General features: G+C 41.1%; 1 protein-coding gene across 15 annotated transcripts in view; it reads left to right on the top strand.

The window, feature by feature from the left end:
• SYT1 (synaptotagmin 1) overlaps positions 1-18544 on the top strand; it is a 360596-nt gene extending 342052 nt beyond the window's left edge. For all 15 annotated transcript variants that reach the window (XM_075496130.1, XM_075496083.1, XM_075496101.1 and 12 more), the window contains 2 exons: positions 10439-10572; positions 15415-18544. In XM_075496130.1, the coding sequence (XP_075352245.1) occupies positions 10439-10572; positions 15415-15621 (341 nt within the window). In that variant the 3' untranslated portion in view covers positions 15622-18544. The remainder of the gene's footprint in view (positions 1-10438; positions 10573-15414) is intronic.
• The last annotated feature ends 998 nt before the right edge of the window (positions 18545-19542 follow it).

Below are 19542 nucleotides of genomic sequence, written 5' to 3' on the forward strand. Positions count from 1 at the left end.
TTTTTATTCCTTCTGTACTGCAGCATTCCTGCAGTATTAGCTCTCAGAGCTATTTCTAGTTTAATCATCTGAATCAAAAAACATGTCTCTCTCTCTTTCTCTTTCACTTGTCTAAGACTGAAAGCTTACCTGAATGAGAAAAGCAGTTTATAAAGTAGAAGCAATAGGTTTTTATTAAAAACACCAGAATTATTTTGCAGTATATTGGTTTGCATTTTTCTGGTGACTCATTTATACGAGCTAAGGTAATTGGGTGTTTCCTACCCTTTCTATCATATGTAGATAAAACAACCTGCTGCTTTGCTTTTCTATTTTTGCTATCCTCTGCTTCTCCTCCCAACTCACCTAACATTATTTTGGACTGCGAGGGTATGGAATACACGGTCATAACTGGGTTTGCTGCATTTAAAAAAAACCTCTCACATGTAAACAATATGATAGCTCAGTGTTTTTGATGGGAGGCAGCCTTTATCACTGCCTTTGTCATCTTTTGAGTGTGTTGCTTCTGACTCTCTGTGGGAGAGGATGCAGATTACCCTTAAGCAGAGTATATTAACTTTTTTCCATGTAAAGACAATCACAACACAGTAGTACCATGCTGATGTGCAGTCAAGCTATAAAACCTTACTGTGGCAATGTTGACATGAAGAGTTTCTCTGTGTTTCAGGGTTGAGTAATTCCTTTGAATGAATACTGCCACTCACTCCAATGTGGTTTTCTTTATTACCCAGTAATACTGGAACTCCTATCTGTCCTCAGTGCAGTTTGAGATTAGGACTTGTTTCGCCTCACAGCTGCCGGGTTTGGGTTTTGGGGTTTTTGTGATGGGTGGGTTGCGGGGGGGGAAGTAATGAAAAGAGGAATATGTTTGTTATCAGTCAGCAGTTTATGAAGGTAAAAAAAATGTGTCAACTGTTTTCAGAGGAAGAAAATGAACATGGAAGGTTGCTCCCTACTGCACTGCAGTCTCCATAACGTTTGTCCTAAGTAAAGGTGTCTCAGTGCTTGGCCATGGAAAATATTCTTTTTTGAATAGGTATCATCTATACTTCTTTCTGACTGGCATTACTTCCTTTCAGTCAGTTCTTTTTAGAGCACAGCCTTTCACTACATGAAAGAAATCCCTTTTTTTTGCTTTCTTCCAGTTATTTTTGGGTGTCTGTCCTCGCCCTTGTCTCTGTGTGGTACGGTAATTTTCCTCAGGACGGTCATCCCAGCTATTTAAGCCTGGAAGCACAGAGAACCATTGCCATGCAAACAGAAATTCTTGACTAACCAAAATTTGTAAATCCCCCTGGGTTTCTTTCAGTCAAGTCCCCTAAAATCATGATGGTTGCACCACCACCCAGCAGCATCACCTACTGGGATTCCTAAAGTAGGTGCCTTTCTAGCATCATCCAGGATGCAGGCAAATAGCTATATGCAGTAAATATCCACAGGAGCAGAGGCCCAAAGATGATGATCACACAGGCAAGGTGGGCGAGGGCACTCAAAGAAAGGAGACCTGGCACCAGCCTTCGCTCCACTGAGTAACTGAAAGGAGCACAAAAGTTACAGCGTTCTTCTCAGCAGGGCAGACTGAGAACCTGTTTCTCATATCTTATAACCTCATCTCACTCTGTCAAGAGGTGGGAAATGTGGGTTCAGATCCCTTCAGCTAACAGAGAGGTCTGAATAACATTTCCTAAATCAGCAATTAGCAGTTTAACCTCTTGGCTATTGGCAAAAGCGGGGTGGGGAGAAAAAGCCAGTGTTTTATTGCTTTATTTTGTAAAACAAAATAGATAAACCCAAAAAACCCTAAGCTGGCACAGCTGTAGGAAAACAGTGGAGGCTTGAAAAGGTGAAGTGTAATTCCTCTCCATCACACTTCTTCCAGGCGTGTTGAGGCAGCTCTCCACCCAGGTGGCTGACCCTTCCAAACCCCAGCCTTTTCCACCTGGAGCTCCTCATGCGCTCGCTTTTCCAGCCTGATTTTTGAATTGTGGCCTCTGCTCAGCAGCATGTGCCTCAGAGTGAGGGAGGGCAGTTCTGCCCCCCTCCCCAAATACTGATACCCCTCTCTGCATGGCCTTGTCAGATAGCCAGCTCAGATCTGGAGGGCTTCAAGGTACTTACTAACAGTCCAGTGCGATACATCATTATGTACCCAGCTCCTGTTGTTTACTGCTAAAACATCCCACATTGTCTGCTCTTTAACCTTGGGTTGTTTGGGTTTTTCTATATTATGTGCTTCTGCTTCTCTGTCCACTCTTCTGCCTGTCATTATTCCTCAGTCAAGGTGTATTCCCCCCTCCCTCCTCCCCAGTTCACTTGAGGACAGTATTTTGAATCTCTCTAAGCCTCTATGTATTATCTTCTGGTATTTTCAGTACCACCAATTTAATAAATATAAATTTAATTATTTTTTTCTCTATAACATCAAAAGGCATTACATAAATTCAAAGTCAGCAGTCTGCCGGAATTTGCTGCCTGAAGTATTGCCAGTTTGCTTTGGTTTCTGTCTGAATTCCTGTACTGGAGAGTCTGCCTGTATCAGCAGCCCCAGTTAATACCTTTCCACCATTTGCTGTTAATGCCTCCCTCATCTTAGTTGCTATTGTATTCTTTCTATTCGTATACAAACATGACATATTACAATATGCTTTTTTATGACTTTATTTGTTGCCTAAGGTTGCAGGTGCCCTTCTCCAGTATGTTAAAGTTTTAAAATGCTGTGCTGTTCTTTCCCCCTCCTAACTACATTCAAGCTGCATGAGCAGTCAGTTCCTCCCTTTTTGGTGCAAATACAGGGGAGCAAGGTTTACTGCTTTGATGCTTGTAGTTTCCATGTAATCACATTTACAAAATGCTTGGTTGAGTTGCTTTGCTTTTCCACAAGAGTATTCCGTGTTTACCCACAGCCAAAACTCAAGGTGCATTTTCCTGTTGGTTCAACCCACATTTGCTGCGCTTTGTAAAACTATTTGTTTTGCCTGTGTGTAGCTATGCTGAAATGAACTGCCTGGATGCAAGAGAGACAGATCAGCTGCCCTTGCTCTGGCAGTAAACTTAATCATAAGCTCATAAGCACTAATTTGTGCTGGTTTTAAATAAGAGTTTTGGCTTTTTTTTTTTCAGTTTTCTGCTACTTTCCCCATCTGGCGCTGTAACATTTGTTGTTACGTTCCAGTTGGAAGCACCGTGGGTGGAACTGCAGGCTCGAGTGCTGGCTGAATAGCCCTTAGGCCACTGTGAACATTTCTGTTTCCACTGTCAGCTCTACGTGTTCAGCAACCTCAGTTTGGGATTCTCGGGTGAGGGAATCGTTGGCTCGCTGTCAGTTTTACAGCACCTCCTTCTTCCCAAGGCTCCCTGGTTCTCTGAATTCAGCATTTCAGTAGCCACTTGATGTTCGCCTAACTGCACAACAGTGAAGAGGTGTTATTTGGAGGCTGCTTTGCTACACTCTCCGTTTACCTTTTTTTAATAGGCAGGCTATCATTAGTTCTTATAAATACCAACCCCTTCTTCCCCATTGTAAATGTATTCTTGGACTCCATTATTCCTATGAGAATCTGTCTAATGGTATTGAACATGAAATTACAAATGTTTTCATTTATAAATTACCCAGTCTTACAGCATCTTCTTTTAAAGATGCTGATGGAAATATGTCATCCAAAGTCATCTAACTTGCTCCACTATGACATATGAGCAAGAAAGGGCCTGATGGGCAGTGTAGTCTGTGTGTGTGCGTGCGCTGCATCTGGAGCAGTCCACCCATGGGGCATAGGTAGACATTAGCAAGCGTAATACGAGTCTTTTCAACTAAACTGTTTGCAGCTATCAGGGCCACTCTGGCAGCCCATCTGGGCTGCTTGCAATTTCTCAACTCCGTTCATGGTCAGTACGCTACTGGGTGGTGTTGGGAGAATCTCCCAGGCACGCTGCTCAATCCTCAGTCTGCTTATTAAAGTGATTTTAAAAAGTGTTTTGCTGGGGTCAGGAGTGGCATAGACGCCATGCAGGAATCTGCAGCAAATACTTTTGCTACCCACATTTCCCTTGTGTATTGATCAAGTACAGGCTACAGCTAAAGATTTGGCCCATAACATCAAGTAATCTACAGCCCAGTGGGGTTACGGAAACTATGATGAGGTCCAAAGTAGCTAAATATGAACATTAGCTGAGGACTGGACATTATGTAGCAAATAAACTTTTTTAAAAAAATCAACAATCCTGTTTTCAAGGAAACGTGATAAGAAAAAACCCACAAACCCTATATTTTATGCCAAGAGAATTGTTTCTAATGAGAATGTTTTCCAATACTTCCCTTGAGACATGAGCTGCTCCTTAAAAATAATGTTCCAACTTTAATTTGCTCATTTGTGGAGGAAGGTAGAAGGCCCAACAGCTTGTGTGAATGAATATAAACTATAACTTTTATGCAATCTAGAATGTACCATAGCACTTGTACTCCTTCTTAGTAATTGTACCTTGTATTGTTTCTTCCCCAGATAACATATTTTTCCCCTCTGGCTTTTCTTCCTGTTTGAAGCTTTCCATTCATCTGAAAAATACTAGTTTAGACAATCCAGGCACAATATCACTCTAAACTCATTATTTCAGAGACTTTAATTATCCCCTCTCATCCATACATGAATAAACAGAAGGAAAAAAGTCAGGGCAAATTATCCATGGCCCAGACGCCACAGGCATCATGTGAATCATCCCTCTCTTGGGAGAGAAGGGTTTATATGCCCAACGGAGGGAGCATGTCCCATGATCCTTGGGAAAAATCAGCAAATCTGTGGGAACTCCCAGGAAAGTTTGTCCTGTTTTGCTCTGCTCTCAGAGCCCTGCTGCTTCCCATAGCACAGCTGTGGCAACCGCTGCTGTCGCTCTCCGAAGGCAGAAGCAAGCCTGCAAGTATTGCTGATGCTGTCAGCCTTCATCCCTGGCACAGTCTCTATAGAAAATAAAGTTGTTTGCTGTATGAAATTGCTGTTCTTCCCGCTGCCACTCCTGAAAGCCAAAAAAAGCTTTGTCTGAAGGGTGTTTGCATGGAATAGGAACAGGTTAAGGGTGCAATATTGAATCTAGCACTGCCTCTGCTCTGGTCTAAGGCTCTGGCTTGGCCTTTCCTCGGCTTTCCACTCCGCTGCGCAGAATGAGAGTGATTGTGGCTCTTTAGCATGGAACTAACGATCCACCCTGCAAGTCACCTCTGTCCTAACCGTGTTTTCAGAGCCATTTATAAGGCTGCATTTCCAAACCTGATTTTCTTCAGTTATTGGATCAAGTGCCGAGCTCTTCAGGAATTAGTTCTGCTTCCCGGAATGGAAACTCTACTGTCTGCTGACACCTTTGCTCTGAAAGTCAGTGATGTGTGCTTTGGCACGGGTTTGGCGAAAATGTTCTTCTGATGGGGAAAAACATGTACTCATCAGCACTCAGTTGTCCTGAACATTTTGAAGACAAAAATACAGCTGGAGGCAATTCTGGCAACATATTTCTTCTCCGTTTCTACATTTGAGTTGAGAACATCTTCTTATTACAGCGTTTTGTCATATGAAACTTTATTCAGCTGTATCTATGACTAGTTTGTTCTGGGTCAATTTTTTTCCTATTAATCATGTTAGGCTTACTCAAGGCTTGTAGAGCATTTTCTCTCATCCCACTGCACAGAGCTGTGTGGGATTTTTTTCTTTAAACCGTTCGGCTCCCCCCGCACGCAGGCTCGGGACTGTAATTGCACACCCAGTCAAGTCCAGTGTTATCCCTGCAGCATTTTCCAAATTTGTCAACTTTCTAGGCACTTGCTTTTCATATTTTGATTAGATTACAGAAGCCTGTAAGATGGGCACCATCCTTATGTTTGTGTTCAGAATAAACCATTGTAGTAAAACCATTCCAAGCTGAGTACTGTGTTGACACTTTTCTGCTGAAGATCCACACAGTTGGAAATTTGTGTGCTGAATTCTTTCCTACCTAGGTGGAAAATGATTTTTCATTAACTACTGATCCCTAAATTTTCCATCTTAAAATCTACTCACAAGCAGTCATTCTCAAGTTCCACTTTTTCCTCAGATATTGTCATTAGCCACGATTTTCTTCTTTTGAGTTGTAGTATTTTCTTTCAGCTGTAAATTTGCTTTTTTAAAACCTCTAATAATGACGTGCATCTTGTCTACAACATGATGATGATGAACTAGTCGTTATTTTAAGAGGGTTCTAATTGTATATATATGCCTCACTGTCCAAATGACTCCAGAAGTCTTCACCTGCTATTATATACCATTTCAGTTATCCTTTAAATAATGTATTGGCACCTTACTGCAAACTTGAGGAAAACAAAATGTGTCAGCTAGTCCCCCAGTGCTTTTAAAGCTGTTCAGCTAGCCTCCCTTGAGACGTTGTTGTAAAACCTACAATGCACAATTAGTTATGAATTCTACATCTTTTTAGTATTCATGGCTAGACGATTAATGAGGGAATAAATAGCAGAATTTTACTTAATCCCACACATTGCTTAACATGAATTATTAAGCAAGGGACACACAGCCATTCTGTCCCCTTTGGCAGACGGACATCCATAGTGCTCTGGATGCAACATCCCTTCTTCCAGATAGATGAGCAAGGTCCATCCACAGATATCTGTGGATGTAATGTGGATCTAAATTCCTGTTTACTTGAAAGGAATAAAACTGGAGCAAAAAACAGAGTGATGTTCACCTCTTCCAACTTGACATTTCTTCAGTGTAACAGTTTACATGAAAGCAAATAGGCTGTCTTGTATCGATGGAGAGAAATAAATATTTTGGGGTGCAATTTATTTGACCAAGGACAGATATTTAATCTGGAATGAGATAACTATCCAGACTACATAAAGAGAAATGCTTATTTATTTTCATTGGCATCAGATGTAGACATTTCTACTTGATCAAAAGAATTCTGCCCTTTATGCCCAGGCTAGGCACTTAACAGACAATTTATCATTGCTGGGCTGTCATATCAGTTCTGTCATCTTTGGTAGTCTCACTTATTCAGTGAGACTATTTACATATTAAAGTATTACTCAGCATCAGTAATGGTGCCAGCACTGAGGTTATGTTGCAAGTAGAGAGAAGAGGTGTTTCCATTAGCACTAAACTTTATCTCAAAAAAATCACTGGAGACTGGCACTTCCCAGAGGTTCTGCTTTCTTTTGATTATCCTCCCTTCTTCTAATAATTGACTTCAAGCAGTTCAGCTTCTGTTATTTGGTGGAAGAGAATCTGTCTTTTTCAGAGATTTATTCATGAAGTCGCGAGAAAGTCTGTGCTTAGGTATTAGATTGTCTGTGTAGATCGCAAGCAAATAGATTACTGGAGAGTTGAGGGAGTTAGGGTTAACGTCATGGGTTATGGGAGAGTGTAGCTGAAGACAATGCAGTGGTGGAAGGGGTCATATATGAGACACAGAAGAATGAAGAGAGGGAAGAACTAGGTAAGACCAGGATACTCCAAGAAATAGGAATTGGATGTACAATCTAATTAGGAGAAACTCAGTTAAAATCCGTAATGGCCTATCCACTTACTTGAGCTGGACACCCCGTTCTGATTTGCAGCGGCTTTGTGATGAGTAAACTTATTTAACACTTTCCTCTGAAACTGGAAAAGAAGGAACATGATTTCAGTTAGGTGATACTCAATTTGTATTTGGTTTGGCATGACAAGTTTACCCTTGGATGAAAAAAAATTAGGATGCTGTATCATATGATATGTCCTCTTCTGTGCTTCCTTTGGGATGTCTGCCACTGATAGTTCTGCACTACCATGGCAATCTGGTACCACTGGGATCCTTCCTACTAAAAACCTGGCATTTGACTGAGCCTAACTCAAATCTCCAGACAGATAAACATAAGAAGCTGATCAGGAAGTGAAAAAGAAACCACAGAAACCTAGCTTCTGGGCCTTGTCCCATGGCCATGAGTTACCCGGGCTCAGATTTTGCTCTAATACCAGCGTGAAGGTAGAAAATCTAGAAAGTCAATAGAAGCAAATCACTTAAAGTGAATGTACACATAGACCCTGAGCATTCACATACACTTGAATTCTAGGTTAAAAATATTTTTCTCCAAAATATGGAATGTTTATCAAAGTAGGAATGTATCTGCATCGCTATGTAAATCATTACTATACAGTTCCTTATGGGCATATGAATAATCATTAAATCTGCGTATATTGTCTGTGCACAAGTGCAGGTCAGTAAAGGATGACTTATATTGACTGTATTTATTTTACAGAATTCTTCAGTTGTAATCCCCTTAATAAATGTATTACTGCACTGTTTAGCCTCCCAGCTCACTCTAGTTACTCGAATTATATTTTAACAGCATCTTATCTCATTTCCATATCTTAACACTCTACCACTGGCTCCTTGACTACTGAACTTTCTTACTATATATTAGCTATACCTAAAATGTCATTTTGCATGTCAAAACAATTGTGCATTCAGCATGGAGCCTCAGCAAAAGTAATAAGGTGGATGAGCTTCCTCAAGTATCATCTAATGTTGAAGGAGTCCAGATTTACCTGTCTTCCACCTTCAAAACCCTGTATGCAGTGATGCTGAACTCAGTATTCAAAAAGAAATGCTAGCATTTCTGCTCTTCACATGATACTCCTTAATTCATACATTGTGCAGCCAAAAGGAACCTTTGCAATCCCCTGTCTAGCCTCGAGCGTAAACCTACCCAGATTTCATTTCTATTTGAACTTGAGTCTTTTGAGAGAGAAGGAATCTTAACCCCCTGTAACAGAGAGTTCACCACAAACACTGAGGAGCAACTCCAGCTGTTTCAGTAGTATTACTACTAAAGTACATGCCTATTTCTGAGTTAGAATTCGTCTAGTTCCTTTTCACAGCCATTGGATCTTATTATACCCTTGTCTGCTGGCTTGAAGAGTCCACTACCAAAATTATGCTCCCTTCAGAGGTACTGGAGACTGTGATCAAGTCACTCCAGTAACTTAACTGTCCCGTACTCCTAGTCTTCCACAGTAAAGTATATTTTGACTGTAGCAGAATGCAACTACTCTTCTCAGACACTCCAAGCATGAATGTCATTGCAGAGTCATAAAGCATGGTTTGCTCATAGTGGTAATGTTTAATTTCAGTGTTAGTTTGTCATTCTTCTTCTGTAGCCCCATCCTTTTCTCAGGAGGGAAAGGAGAAGCCCTTTCCTTTGATCGTTTGCATTCAGGCTCTCTTAATTTATGCCACAGATGACTTGTAGCTGGCTGGTACTTTGTATAGCTCCTACGAGCTCGCTAGAGGGAAGGCTTGCCTCAACCTACATCACAGTTCAGCTGCCTAAAGCCAAGGGAGGTACCTACCCAAATTTTGGTGACAGTACCATACCAGTTGTTGAAAAGGATGAGCTTGAGATGCTTCAAATGGTGCTTCACGGTAGGCTGAAACAGAAAAATAGCTGAGCTCGGTGAAGGTACTGCTAATTAACGCCACCATGAAAGAAGAACTGCTAGTTCATTCTCTAAATGGGAACATGGCTCTTGTAACTGATTAAAGACTGATAGTGCTATTCTGTTAAGCAGGCAAAATTTCCGTTGAATGTATAACCACTGAGATACCACTTCACGGCAGTAACATCTGTGAGAGTTTTGCTTGTGCAAGGAATACCTGATTAGGTAGCAAATCAGTTTGGTTCCTTAGCCACCAGAAGTCATACAAAATAACAATGGGAATTCAATAGAAAGTAGCAAAAACAGTTCATAATTTATACCGATACCATGGCCTGCACCTTACTCCAGCTGCATGTAGCAGTAAGGTAGAGGACTGATATTTAAAGGGCAAAGCCCCTTCCTGCCATGCAATCTGTCCGTGCGCCAGACCCACGGACACTGCGCTGTGTCAGTCGCAGCCCGCCGGGGAGGTCAGAGGACGGGAAAACCACGGTGCAGCTCCTGCCCAAGGAGCGATGTGAGGAGCTGCCAGGCAGTTGCAGAGCAGCCAGCCGCCCTAGCCCTGTGCCCACCGTGCGTGCATTCAGCAGTGCTCACGGCTCTTGGGAAAACCACCCCGCAGCCCTGTTGCCAAGAAATGTTGGCAGTAAATAAATAATGTTAAAGTAAAAACATTTCCAGGATGGTTAATGAGCTACAGAACAAAGTTAGGTGGGAATTTACCCCTCCCTCGCAGTGTTAAGGGGATAATGCAATAAATGTTTTGTACCTTTTTGCATCAGGAACACTTTGCGATTGTACAGGAGTTTTTCTATAGTGGAAATTAGGACTTTATTTAAATACAAGCTGTTTGTTGCTAAAGGTTTTTCTTTTTTTCATCGAGTCTTAAATTTAAAATTTATTAAATTAAATTAAATTTTAAAGGGATTAAAATCTGTAGACAATGCACTGAACTACCCTTCTTAGCTCTACTTCTTCTCTTGATTACTTAGATCCCTATGTGAAGATCCATCTGATGCAGAACGGTAAGAGGCTGAAGAAGAAAAAGACTACAATTAAAAAGAACACTCTGAATCCCTACTACAATGAGTCTTTCAGCTTTGAAGTACCATTCGAGCAAATTCAGGTAATGTCAAACACTGTTTTGTCTTCCCTCTGCATTCCATTTCTCAGCCCTTATAAATATTTAACAGGAATCTTGTTAATTATCACATGTGCATGCCTTCATTAGCACCTAGGTGCCAGCCCTGTGCTACATTAGATGAGTGTGACTGCTTCAAGAGGGAAATGATAAAATGCACAGTACTTATGAAGCTTTGATTCATCAGTGAGAAATGGATAACTGACATTTTCTGTTAACAGAAATGTATTCTGAAAAAAAAAAATCCACAGGGAGATAGTGAAGGAATGTGCCAGCAAAAAAAGTATAGGGACAAAAGAAAAGGCATATATAGCCATTTTCCCCAAATTATTTGAAATAATAAATTGGCATCATCAGTCACATTTGTGTTCCTGTGCATTTATCGGTGCTGTTTGTTGAACGTACTGCAGCACCCCTTTTAAGTAAAACACATAATTCCATCAGTTTTTTTCAGTTGTTCACCACACCATGAAAACTTTTTTTGGTGATTCCTATGCTCCTTGGAAAAAGACATGTGAGAATCTCAGGGGTCAGTACTGCAGTGCCTGTTTTCTTGGCACCTCAGGGGAGCTGCAGCAGTTGTCCAGGTGCTACTCCTGGAGAGCTCAGTGCCTAAAATTAGGGGCCTCAGAAATCAGCACAGTGAGCTGGAAGTCACCTACATCTGCAGTGGAAAATACCAGGATGAGGCATCATGTCACTTTTTTCAGGGACTCAGCCACCTACCTTTGGACAAGTCATCTCTCGCTCATGAAAGTGAGATTTAACATCTTGTGATGTTAACTAACCTTTCCTCACAAGAGGGAAGTTCTTCTTAACCATCTCAGGAGGCATGTGGGAAACCCACATCCAATTCACTCCCCTCCCTAAGTGAATTTGAACCTGTATCTTCAATGTCTTAAGCAAGTACTCTTGTCGCCTGTGCCTCTGGCTTGTGTTGGGAGTGCAACATCATTTCTGCATAAATAATATGATTGGCCACAGCGCATAAGATCACCTGTTAGTTGGGTGGTTTGCTTGGAAAGGGAGAGGTTTTGGTCTCTGGTCTCATCCAGGTAACGTAAACCACATAAAGATCGGTTGGTACAGGCCTCCTCCATTTCTGTTAAGCCTTTACAGAGAGTGTTAAGTGTTAAACCGTTTTGTTCTTTTGCTCACTTGTTAGAGCATTCATTGGCAGGACAAGATGTATTGGTTTAAATATCCTCAGAAGAGAAAAGAAGTACCTGTTGGCTTCCCACCCGCCCCGGGGAGCTCTGTGACCGTGGAGATGTTAAGCAAGACTATAGCTTTTCTGGGTAGAGCTGAGTATGGAAAGTGTACTTTCAGGGGCCTGTTTGAATGACCATAATTAAAACAGTCTGGGAATACATCCTTTTGTGGCTTGTAAGAAAGGGCTAGGTAGGAGTTAGGTGCCTTGCTAATATGAGGGTTTAAATAGCTCGGGCCAAATTTGGAGCTAGAAGACGTTGCCAGGGAAAACTCGCGAGCAATAGGGACACACGGGCACCTCTTGATTAGATGGGAGCATGGTACGGGTTTTGAGACTCTGTGTCCTGGATTTTGATAGCATCTGTACTGGAGAGAAGCCCAGGAGCCAAGACCTACGTTTCAACTAAAGCTGTGCGCTTGGTTTTTATTGACTTGGTACCAACAAAGATAATGAAACTAGACAAGGTGAGGCATTAGGAACAGTGACTTGGATGCATGACTAGCCTGTTTAGGAGTCTGTTCATGCTCCACAGCATGTACAGGTGTCTGTGGACTGTAGGAATCAAAAAGTGGGCAATCCAGTGGGGCCTAATTCCCATTGATTTTAATGAAAGCTGGTCTGTGTGCTTGTGAAAAACCTTGTAACAAGCATCAAAGACCCAGAGGCAAAAAAGGATCAATCAGATCGAGCCTTTCTGGCAATTTAGGCAACGAATGTCTTCATTTCCAAATAGGGACAGGGCTGAGGAACTGGAATGGCCACCACCAAGTTATCAGATCTGAGCTTTGGCATGGTTAGGTGCATTCTGTAGCTACTTGGCCATTTTGCCTTCTAATCCTAAATCAGTTTTGTAAGGTGGATATAGGCCCTTTAAAAAGTGTTGCAGTGTAGCAGTTTAATATTTTGTGCTTTTTTTAATAAGTTTATTAGAATGACTTTATAGCTATTTACTTCAGTATATAGCCTCAATTTAAAATCTGTAATTATGGACTTTGGGCATATGCCAATGTATTTTGGAGTTAGTTATAAAAGACTATATTTAGACGTGATTTCATTGTGCTTACTGAAGTGATTTCATCATTAGCAAAACACATTTTAAATGTTATGTAGACTTAACATGATAAGAATCACTGTGACTTTGGGGTAATTAATGTAAAAGTCATTAAGCAAACTTTTACAGTCAACTAAAAAGTAATGGTTATACAAGTTTCACGATGGTTAGAGAGCGAAGACAAGGGAGATCACGGAGGGTAAGCAGCTCAATAGCAGCACACCTATGTAAATTAAAATAGGCCAAACATTAACATTTTCAACAATTTAATACTGAATATGGATTCTAGCTCTTAAGGGAAAGAAAGTGATGTCTTGAAAGGCAGTGGGAAAACAGCACTAGGAAGTCAAATCCTGTTGCTACAGGCAGATCAAGCATGTATTTTGCTGTTTTCAAGACAGATTGCCACCTTAGGTAGCAACATCTCCAGGCCCTTTCAGTCCAAAGAATGCAATGAGGAATCACAGTGAGGAAACTGCTAATCCAAGTGTTTATTAGCAGAGGTGGTGCTTTCTACTAGCACCTGTTGGGTTTTGCAGTGCAGCTGTTCCTTTAATATATGGTACAAAGGCAAAGAGATGCTCACATTTCTCTCTAGGTTTAAGCCAGAGACCATGAGGTGAAAAATGACGTTGGAGTTAATCATCTGAGCTAGCTGTTCTTACATTTGTATAGAGCAAGGAAAAGGGTCTTTTGTTTACAGTGCTCATTGTTGTCTTATGATTAACATACACAAAAAAAAATCCAATAGTAACTAGCCCCCAAGCTTCTAGGTACAGCAGGCAACTTCTTTGTACCATAAAATAATAGTCTCATGCTTACTTTTGATATCTGTGATTCTACCATGCATCTAAAACATAAATGTTCATTTGGGGAGGTACCATCAACATTAAAAGTGAGTATATTGCAAACAGCAACACTAAAACATCATTTAGGCATCTAGAAACACTTGCTTCAGGATATTGCCTTTTATTGTGAGTGCTCTGGGGGGAGAGAGTCTTGAGTTTGATGTACACTTTTGTCATCAGCAACTATATAAATACTTTAGTGTCTGTTGGAATCATCTCTTTCTCTGGCTCAGTGAATTGTACAATCTTGTAAGGGAATGGACTTTATAAAATAGACCTCATGAGCCTGGTCTTGCAGATACGCTTAAAAGCGTCAGCTACTTTTAAAAGATAATCTTGTTACAAGCACTGAAATTAATCATTCTAGTAAGAAATCCAGATTGTAAATATACTTAAAGCCTTAAATTTAAAAACCTGATGCTTGAGAACAAAAGATTTTTCTGGAAGAAATGTGTTTCAGGGCATTTCTTCCTCCAATTCAGGAAACTCGCACTGGAATAAGGGGCTGTGTGTATTTACCATGGGATGGAAAGGAATCAGGAAAAGAACTGTGTGTTCATCTTTAAAAATAAAGCTCCCTAAGGAGAAGCCTTTACAGTTTAGTAAAATCAGCCCAAGGCTGTTAACATCTTAGGTGCTGTTGGGGAAGAACACCACTCCACTGAAGGAAAAGCTGTTTGTGCTCTTTCAACAATATTAATGACCTGATGGAGAGGAATGCGGGCACGTGCACGCAAACACATACGCAAATGCCTGGCTTGAGCATCGCCTCCCAGTGTGCTCCAGTCTAAGCGAATGGAAAATTGTCTATGAGCTGTGCCAGATGGGCTTGCGCAGATTTTGTGGGAATAGTTTAACCCTCTTTGCCAGAGGTCACCGTTCCTACCGCAGAAGTGGTACTCCAACACCGGCACAGTCGCAGGCAGCACCGGTGTGTCGGAGCCCTGAGACAGTGGGGTTTATACTTCTATCCAGCTCCCCTGAGCATGCAGCCGGTTTTCTTGACTCCTATATACATTTATATAATACACGCAGTATATACGTACTTCGGTGTGTGCATGCACACGCACGCGCGCGCACACACACGCACACACGAATCCACGTGCATATATGTATATAGCAACTGTAAGGGCTATCTTCTGAATTTATCTGAAAATAACTGATTAGCATGCTGGATGGATGGGTAAGAGTTGTTTCGAAGCAGAAAAGCAATTAACAGAATAGAGTACGACATTGCAAACGTTAACTTGGGGTAGAGTCGTTTCTGAATGTTACCTAATTTTTACTTATTTACTTAAACAATAATGATGTGTTAAATTGCACTACTTTTGACTTAGCTTACCTTAAGATCTCACTTTTAGCCCCACAGCCTTCTAGCAGTCTGATTCTTCAATAACAACAAAAAAATAATTCATAGGTTAATCTGTTAAAGGAAAAAAATAAATCAACCTCGATTCCCATATGAAGCTCTTTGATGAAAAGGGGCAAATTTCAAGTTAGCAGGGAGGTTGTGAACTTAATTCTGTTTGGAGGGCTCACAGGAAGCAAAGACAAAAGTTTGACTTTGCTTCTCGCTGGGGGGGAACCTGCTCTGGCTGTCACACTTACCCCTTCATGGACATGGAGTCTCCATTGCCATTTTCTGTGCCGAGATTGCTCTCTGCCCACCTTCCCCTTGCTATCACGCTCACTGGTCTTTCTCTGTCTCGTTGTAGAAAGTGCAAATTGTTGTGACTGTTTTGGACTATGACAAGATTGGCAAGAACGATGCCATCGGGAAAGTCTTTGTGGGCTACAACAGCACCGGAGCGGAGCTGCGGCATTGGTCAGACATGTTGGCCAACCCTCGGCGGCCCATTGCACAGTGGCATACCTTACAGCCCGAGGAGGAGGTAGATGCCATGCTGGCAGTCAAGAAGTAAATTAAATTAAATTAAATTATGAAGAAGAAAAAGAAGAAGAAGAAGCCTTTCTGCATTTGCCCACATAGTGCTCTTTAGCCAGTATCTGTAAATACCTCAGTAATATGGGTCCTTTCATTTCCAGCCATGTGTTCCTGACACAGATCAGTTGTACTTTTAAATTCCCATTTTAATTTGCACAAATTTAAATGTAGAGAGCCCTCTAAAGGCACGTCATTTCACCACTGCCCCCCAAATCTACTCTTCTTTTAAGCAATATGATGTGTAGATAGAGCATGACAGAAATTATTTATTGTATCACACAGTTGTATATATACACCAGTATGCTGAGAATTTATTTCTAGTTTGTGTATTTGTATGTTGTAAGCGTTTCCTAATCTGTGTATATCTAGATGTTTTTAATAAGATGTTCTATTTTAAATTATGTAAATTGACTGAGATATAGGAGAGCTGATAATATATTATAGGGTAACTATTGTATCGTCTGCATTCCAGAAAAAAAATTCCAACTTGTAAGGCACTAGTAGTGTTACACTGACATCTTAAAGGACAACTTAAATCTGAGCTTTCAACTGGACCATCCTAATAACACGCTATGCGTCCACAGTGAATCTTGGAGGGGCAAATCCAATTGGGTAGACTTCTTTCACAGGCAACTTAGCATGATCTGAGCAGCTCCATGGCTGACCTCAAGGAGACGTAGCCAGAAGCCAGGATATAATTTTTTTGTATATATTCCAAAGCAAACACATAAGAGACCGAAATGGCTTTAGATTGAAAGTTGAGGAAGCAGTTCCATAGGAGGCAACGATTTCATCTAACGTACAAAGTAAGACCATTGCAGAGGTTGTGCAGGGAGGGGGGGGAAGGGAGGGGGGGAGACGCAGCAGTAGCGAAATGCTGCCATGAAAACTAGTAGCTCTCCGTTATCACCTTTATACAAAATTTACATACTGTGAATTCCATCCATGATTTCACATTATAATGAGTTTGCACATTAGACTTTGTAACAAAATATTTTATTATACTAACTCAGATTAGAAGGAATGCAGAATATTTTTTAGACACAGCCGTGTGAGTTTATTATACAAAATAGTTTCATGGTAAACAGACAGTATTGTAATCCCATCAGAAGATGACAAAATTTAGCCATAGTTCTAAATGCACTTCAAAGTAAGCCAAAAGAGAACAGCTAGTGACCTTTTATATACTATTTATACTTAAGTTTTAATTTGTCCTTTAAAAAAAAAGTGAAAACAAAGAACAAGTTCTAGAAAACTGAAGCAACCTCTTCTGTATACTAGATGCTCGTTTCAGGAGGAGTTTTTAAATGTTTTCAATGTTATTATGTAGTAAATGGCACTATTATGAAGCTATTAGTCATTCCATAAGAGTCTTGAAAGACTGCTCTGTGTATCACTGTGACTGCCGTGTGTGCTTAGAAATGTAGTTTTCTCAGTGGATAGCAATCAATTTATTCCGTAGTGATATTGTAATAATACTGCCATTCCCTTCTACTGCACTGCCGAAGGAACGCATAGCACAAGCAGTTCTAGTTATTACGGACCAATTTAGAACTGGAGAGCTATGCAGGGGACAAGGATGCTATATTGAATGGGTTGACCACGCAGCATTTTGTCAAGCCCTGTGCAATACTCTACATTTCCAACCTCCCTCACCCCCCACCGCTTTACTGTAGATAGTCATCTTATGGCTAGCCAGCATGTCATCTCAGCTTGTACCATCTCATCATTTAGGGCATCACTTCTATCTATCTCATGTACCGTCCTTTGAGGCCCCTCGCTTCTCTTTCCAAGCTGTGAATATATTTATAATGCTTTGAAGAGTTCGTTATTTTTCAGCAATGCAAACTACCCCAGAAATGTGGAAATGCTGTACCTTTTGGAGGGAGGCATGAGAACTTAACCATTAATGTTCTTACCAATTAATTACCAAGTAATTTCTTGCCAGAAGAAATTACTGAAAACAAAGAACAAAGATGAATGTAATCAGAGAACTGTGTACTGAAAACTAAATTCCACAGCCTCCCTCGAGGCTCTGCTTCTGGGAGAGGCCTGACAGTCTGAGAGGTCAGTGATGGCCAAGCAGCAGCTTTGTCAGTACTCTGGGGGTATAAGAAGCAGCAAAGAAGTAGGAGGAGAATAAAAATCTGGATCTCTCCCCACCTCCAAAAGTGAGAATAGCAAGACGCATTTTCTTTCTTTTTTACATGAAACACGGAAAAAACACAAGTGAGACATTTTCTGATAGAAACAGGCGCATACATGCAAAGCATCAAGCTGGAGTACTTTAAAATCTTAACCTTAAGGACCAAACCCCACCAAAGAGAAGAAGTAGACAGTCAGCTTTCCAGCGTAAGAGCTTCATGGTCTCCAACTTTCAGTTGTTCATTCAGGATAGCTGCAGGTTCAAACTGCCAGGACTGACGCATTGTGTTGAGGTATTCTTAACGCTTTCTCTTCCTACACTGCCAGACTGAACGTCACCGTAGAACTGGTTTGTAAGGTACGATGATTCTCAGAGACTGAACCTGCCACGTGACCAAGATGACATTTTCATCCTCAAAGAAGCCACATGTACCTTTCTGACAAAGCTGTGTGAAGTATTAGAATCTGATGCTGTAGAAAGATCCTAGTTGCCTTTGTGTATATTTACTGCCTGCTTGAGTGTTTCTCTGTGTGGGTTTTCTCTGTATCTTGTAGAAATGTTTGGGGTGTTTTATCCTGCCATATCGCTCGTGGCCCGCGAGCTGACAACTTTAGCCGTATTTTACCTTCATTTTTGATGAGGTGGTTTATATTTTGTTTCACTTTGTGTAGTGACTTCCCACAGTAGAGTTTTCCAATTGTCGTTAAAATAACATACATATTACACAGATATTCAATAAAAATGTTTTATTTCCTGTTGATGTTCTAGTGTTTCTCTTTTGATCTAAAATTTGGGAAAGACATTGCACTCTAGGACTTTAGCACAGGCGTAAGCTACGAAGTATTGCAAGTGTAATAGCACAGCACTTTTCGAGGGGCTGAGAAGCTGCTTTCATCAGTGTGGTCCACTGTAAGATGGTGGCAGCCAGCAGTGCTCCAGTAGATGAATTCTCCACCTCTATTGCAGATGAAGGACTATTACCCTGTTTTCCCCAGAAGCCTGATAATTTACCTCCAGAGACATCATTCTCTGTCAAAACATGGACTAGTTTCTATACCATGACAAAAACTCCAAGTAGTTACCTATGCATCAGTACTCTCCAAGCCAATTGTGTTAGAGCGGTGGTTGAAGTTTTCATTCAGAGAGAGATGGTATATTTATTTTAACCTACATTCAAGAGCTACTTCTAAGCTGGCCATAAAATCAAGCCTGTTGTAGACTAAAGATCATTAAATAAGAGGTTAAACTGTAGGGGGGGCGGGGAGGGAGAAGGTTTGGGAGGAAGTGAATCCACAAACAAAAAATTATTGAAAAACATTGTGCTATGAAACAATTCAAGTTCCTGAAAAACAGCTGTTCCTGAGAAACAGCTCAAACACCCCCCAAAAACCAACAACAAAAACAAAAAAACCCCACCCAAACCTGTAGCCATGTTTGTTTTATGTAACCATTTTCCACAGCAATCCCCCCCACCCTTGCTTTTTCCCCCAGTCTGAGAAGAAATATGCCCATTCCTTTCAGGAACCCCACTGTGGCAATTACTGATATGCACCAGTTTCACCACAGCCGTTGCTTACACAAGGTCGTACTAAGAGCTCATTGTCAGGATTTTCAGCGTTGACCCGTTTCCCTATTCCCCCTGCTCAGAAAGTGCCCTCTTTTCTCCCAGCTATTTTTTTAATGCCATCTAGAGTCAGTGAGCACCAAACGGACTGATGCCACCCTCAGCGAGCGAGAGCAGGCCGACATCTC

Source organism: Mycteria americana, chromosome 1 (genome assembly GCF_035582795.1).
Source record: "Mycteria americana isolate JAX WOST 10 ecotype Jacksonville Zoo and Gardens chromosome 1, USCA_MyAme_1.0, whole genome shotgun sequence".
Classification (NCBI taxonomy): domain Eukaryota; kingdom Metazoa; phylum Chordata; class Aves; order Ciconiiformes; family Ciconiidae; genus Mycteria; species Mycteria americana.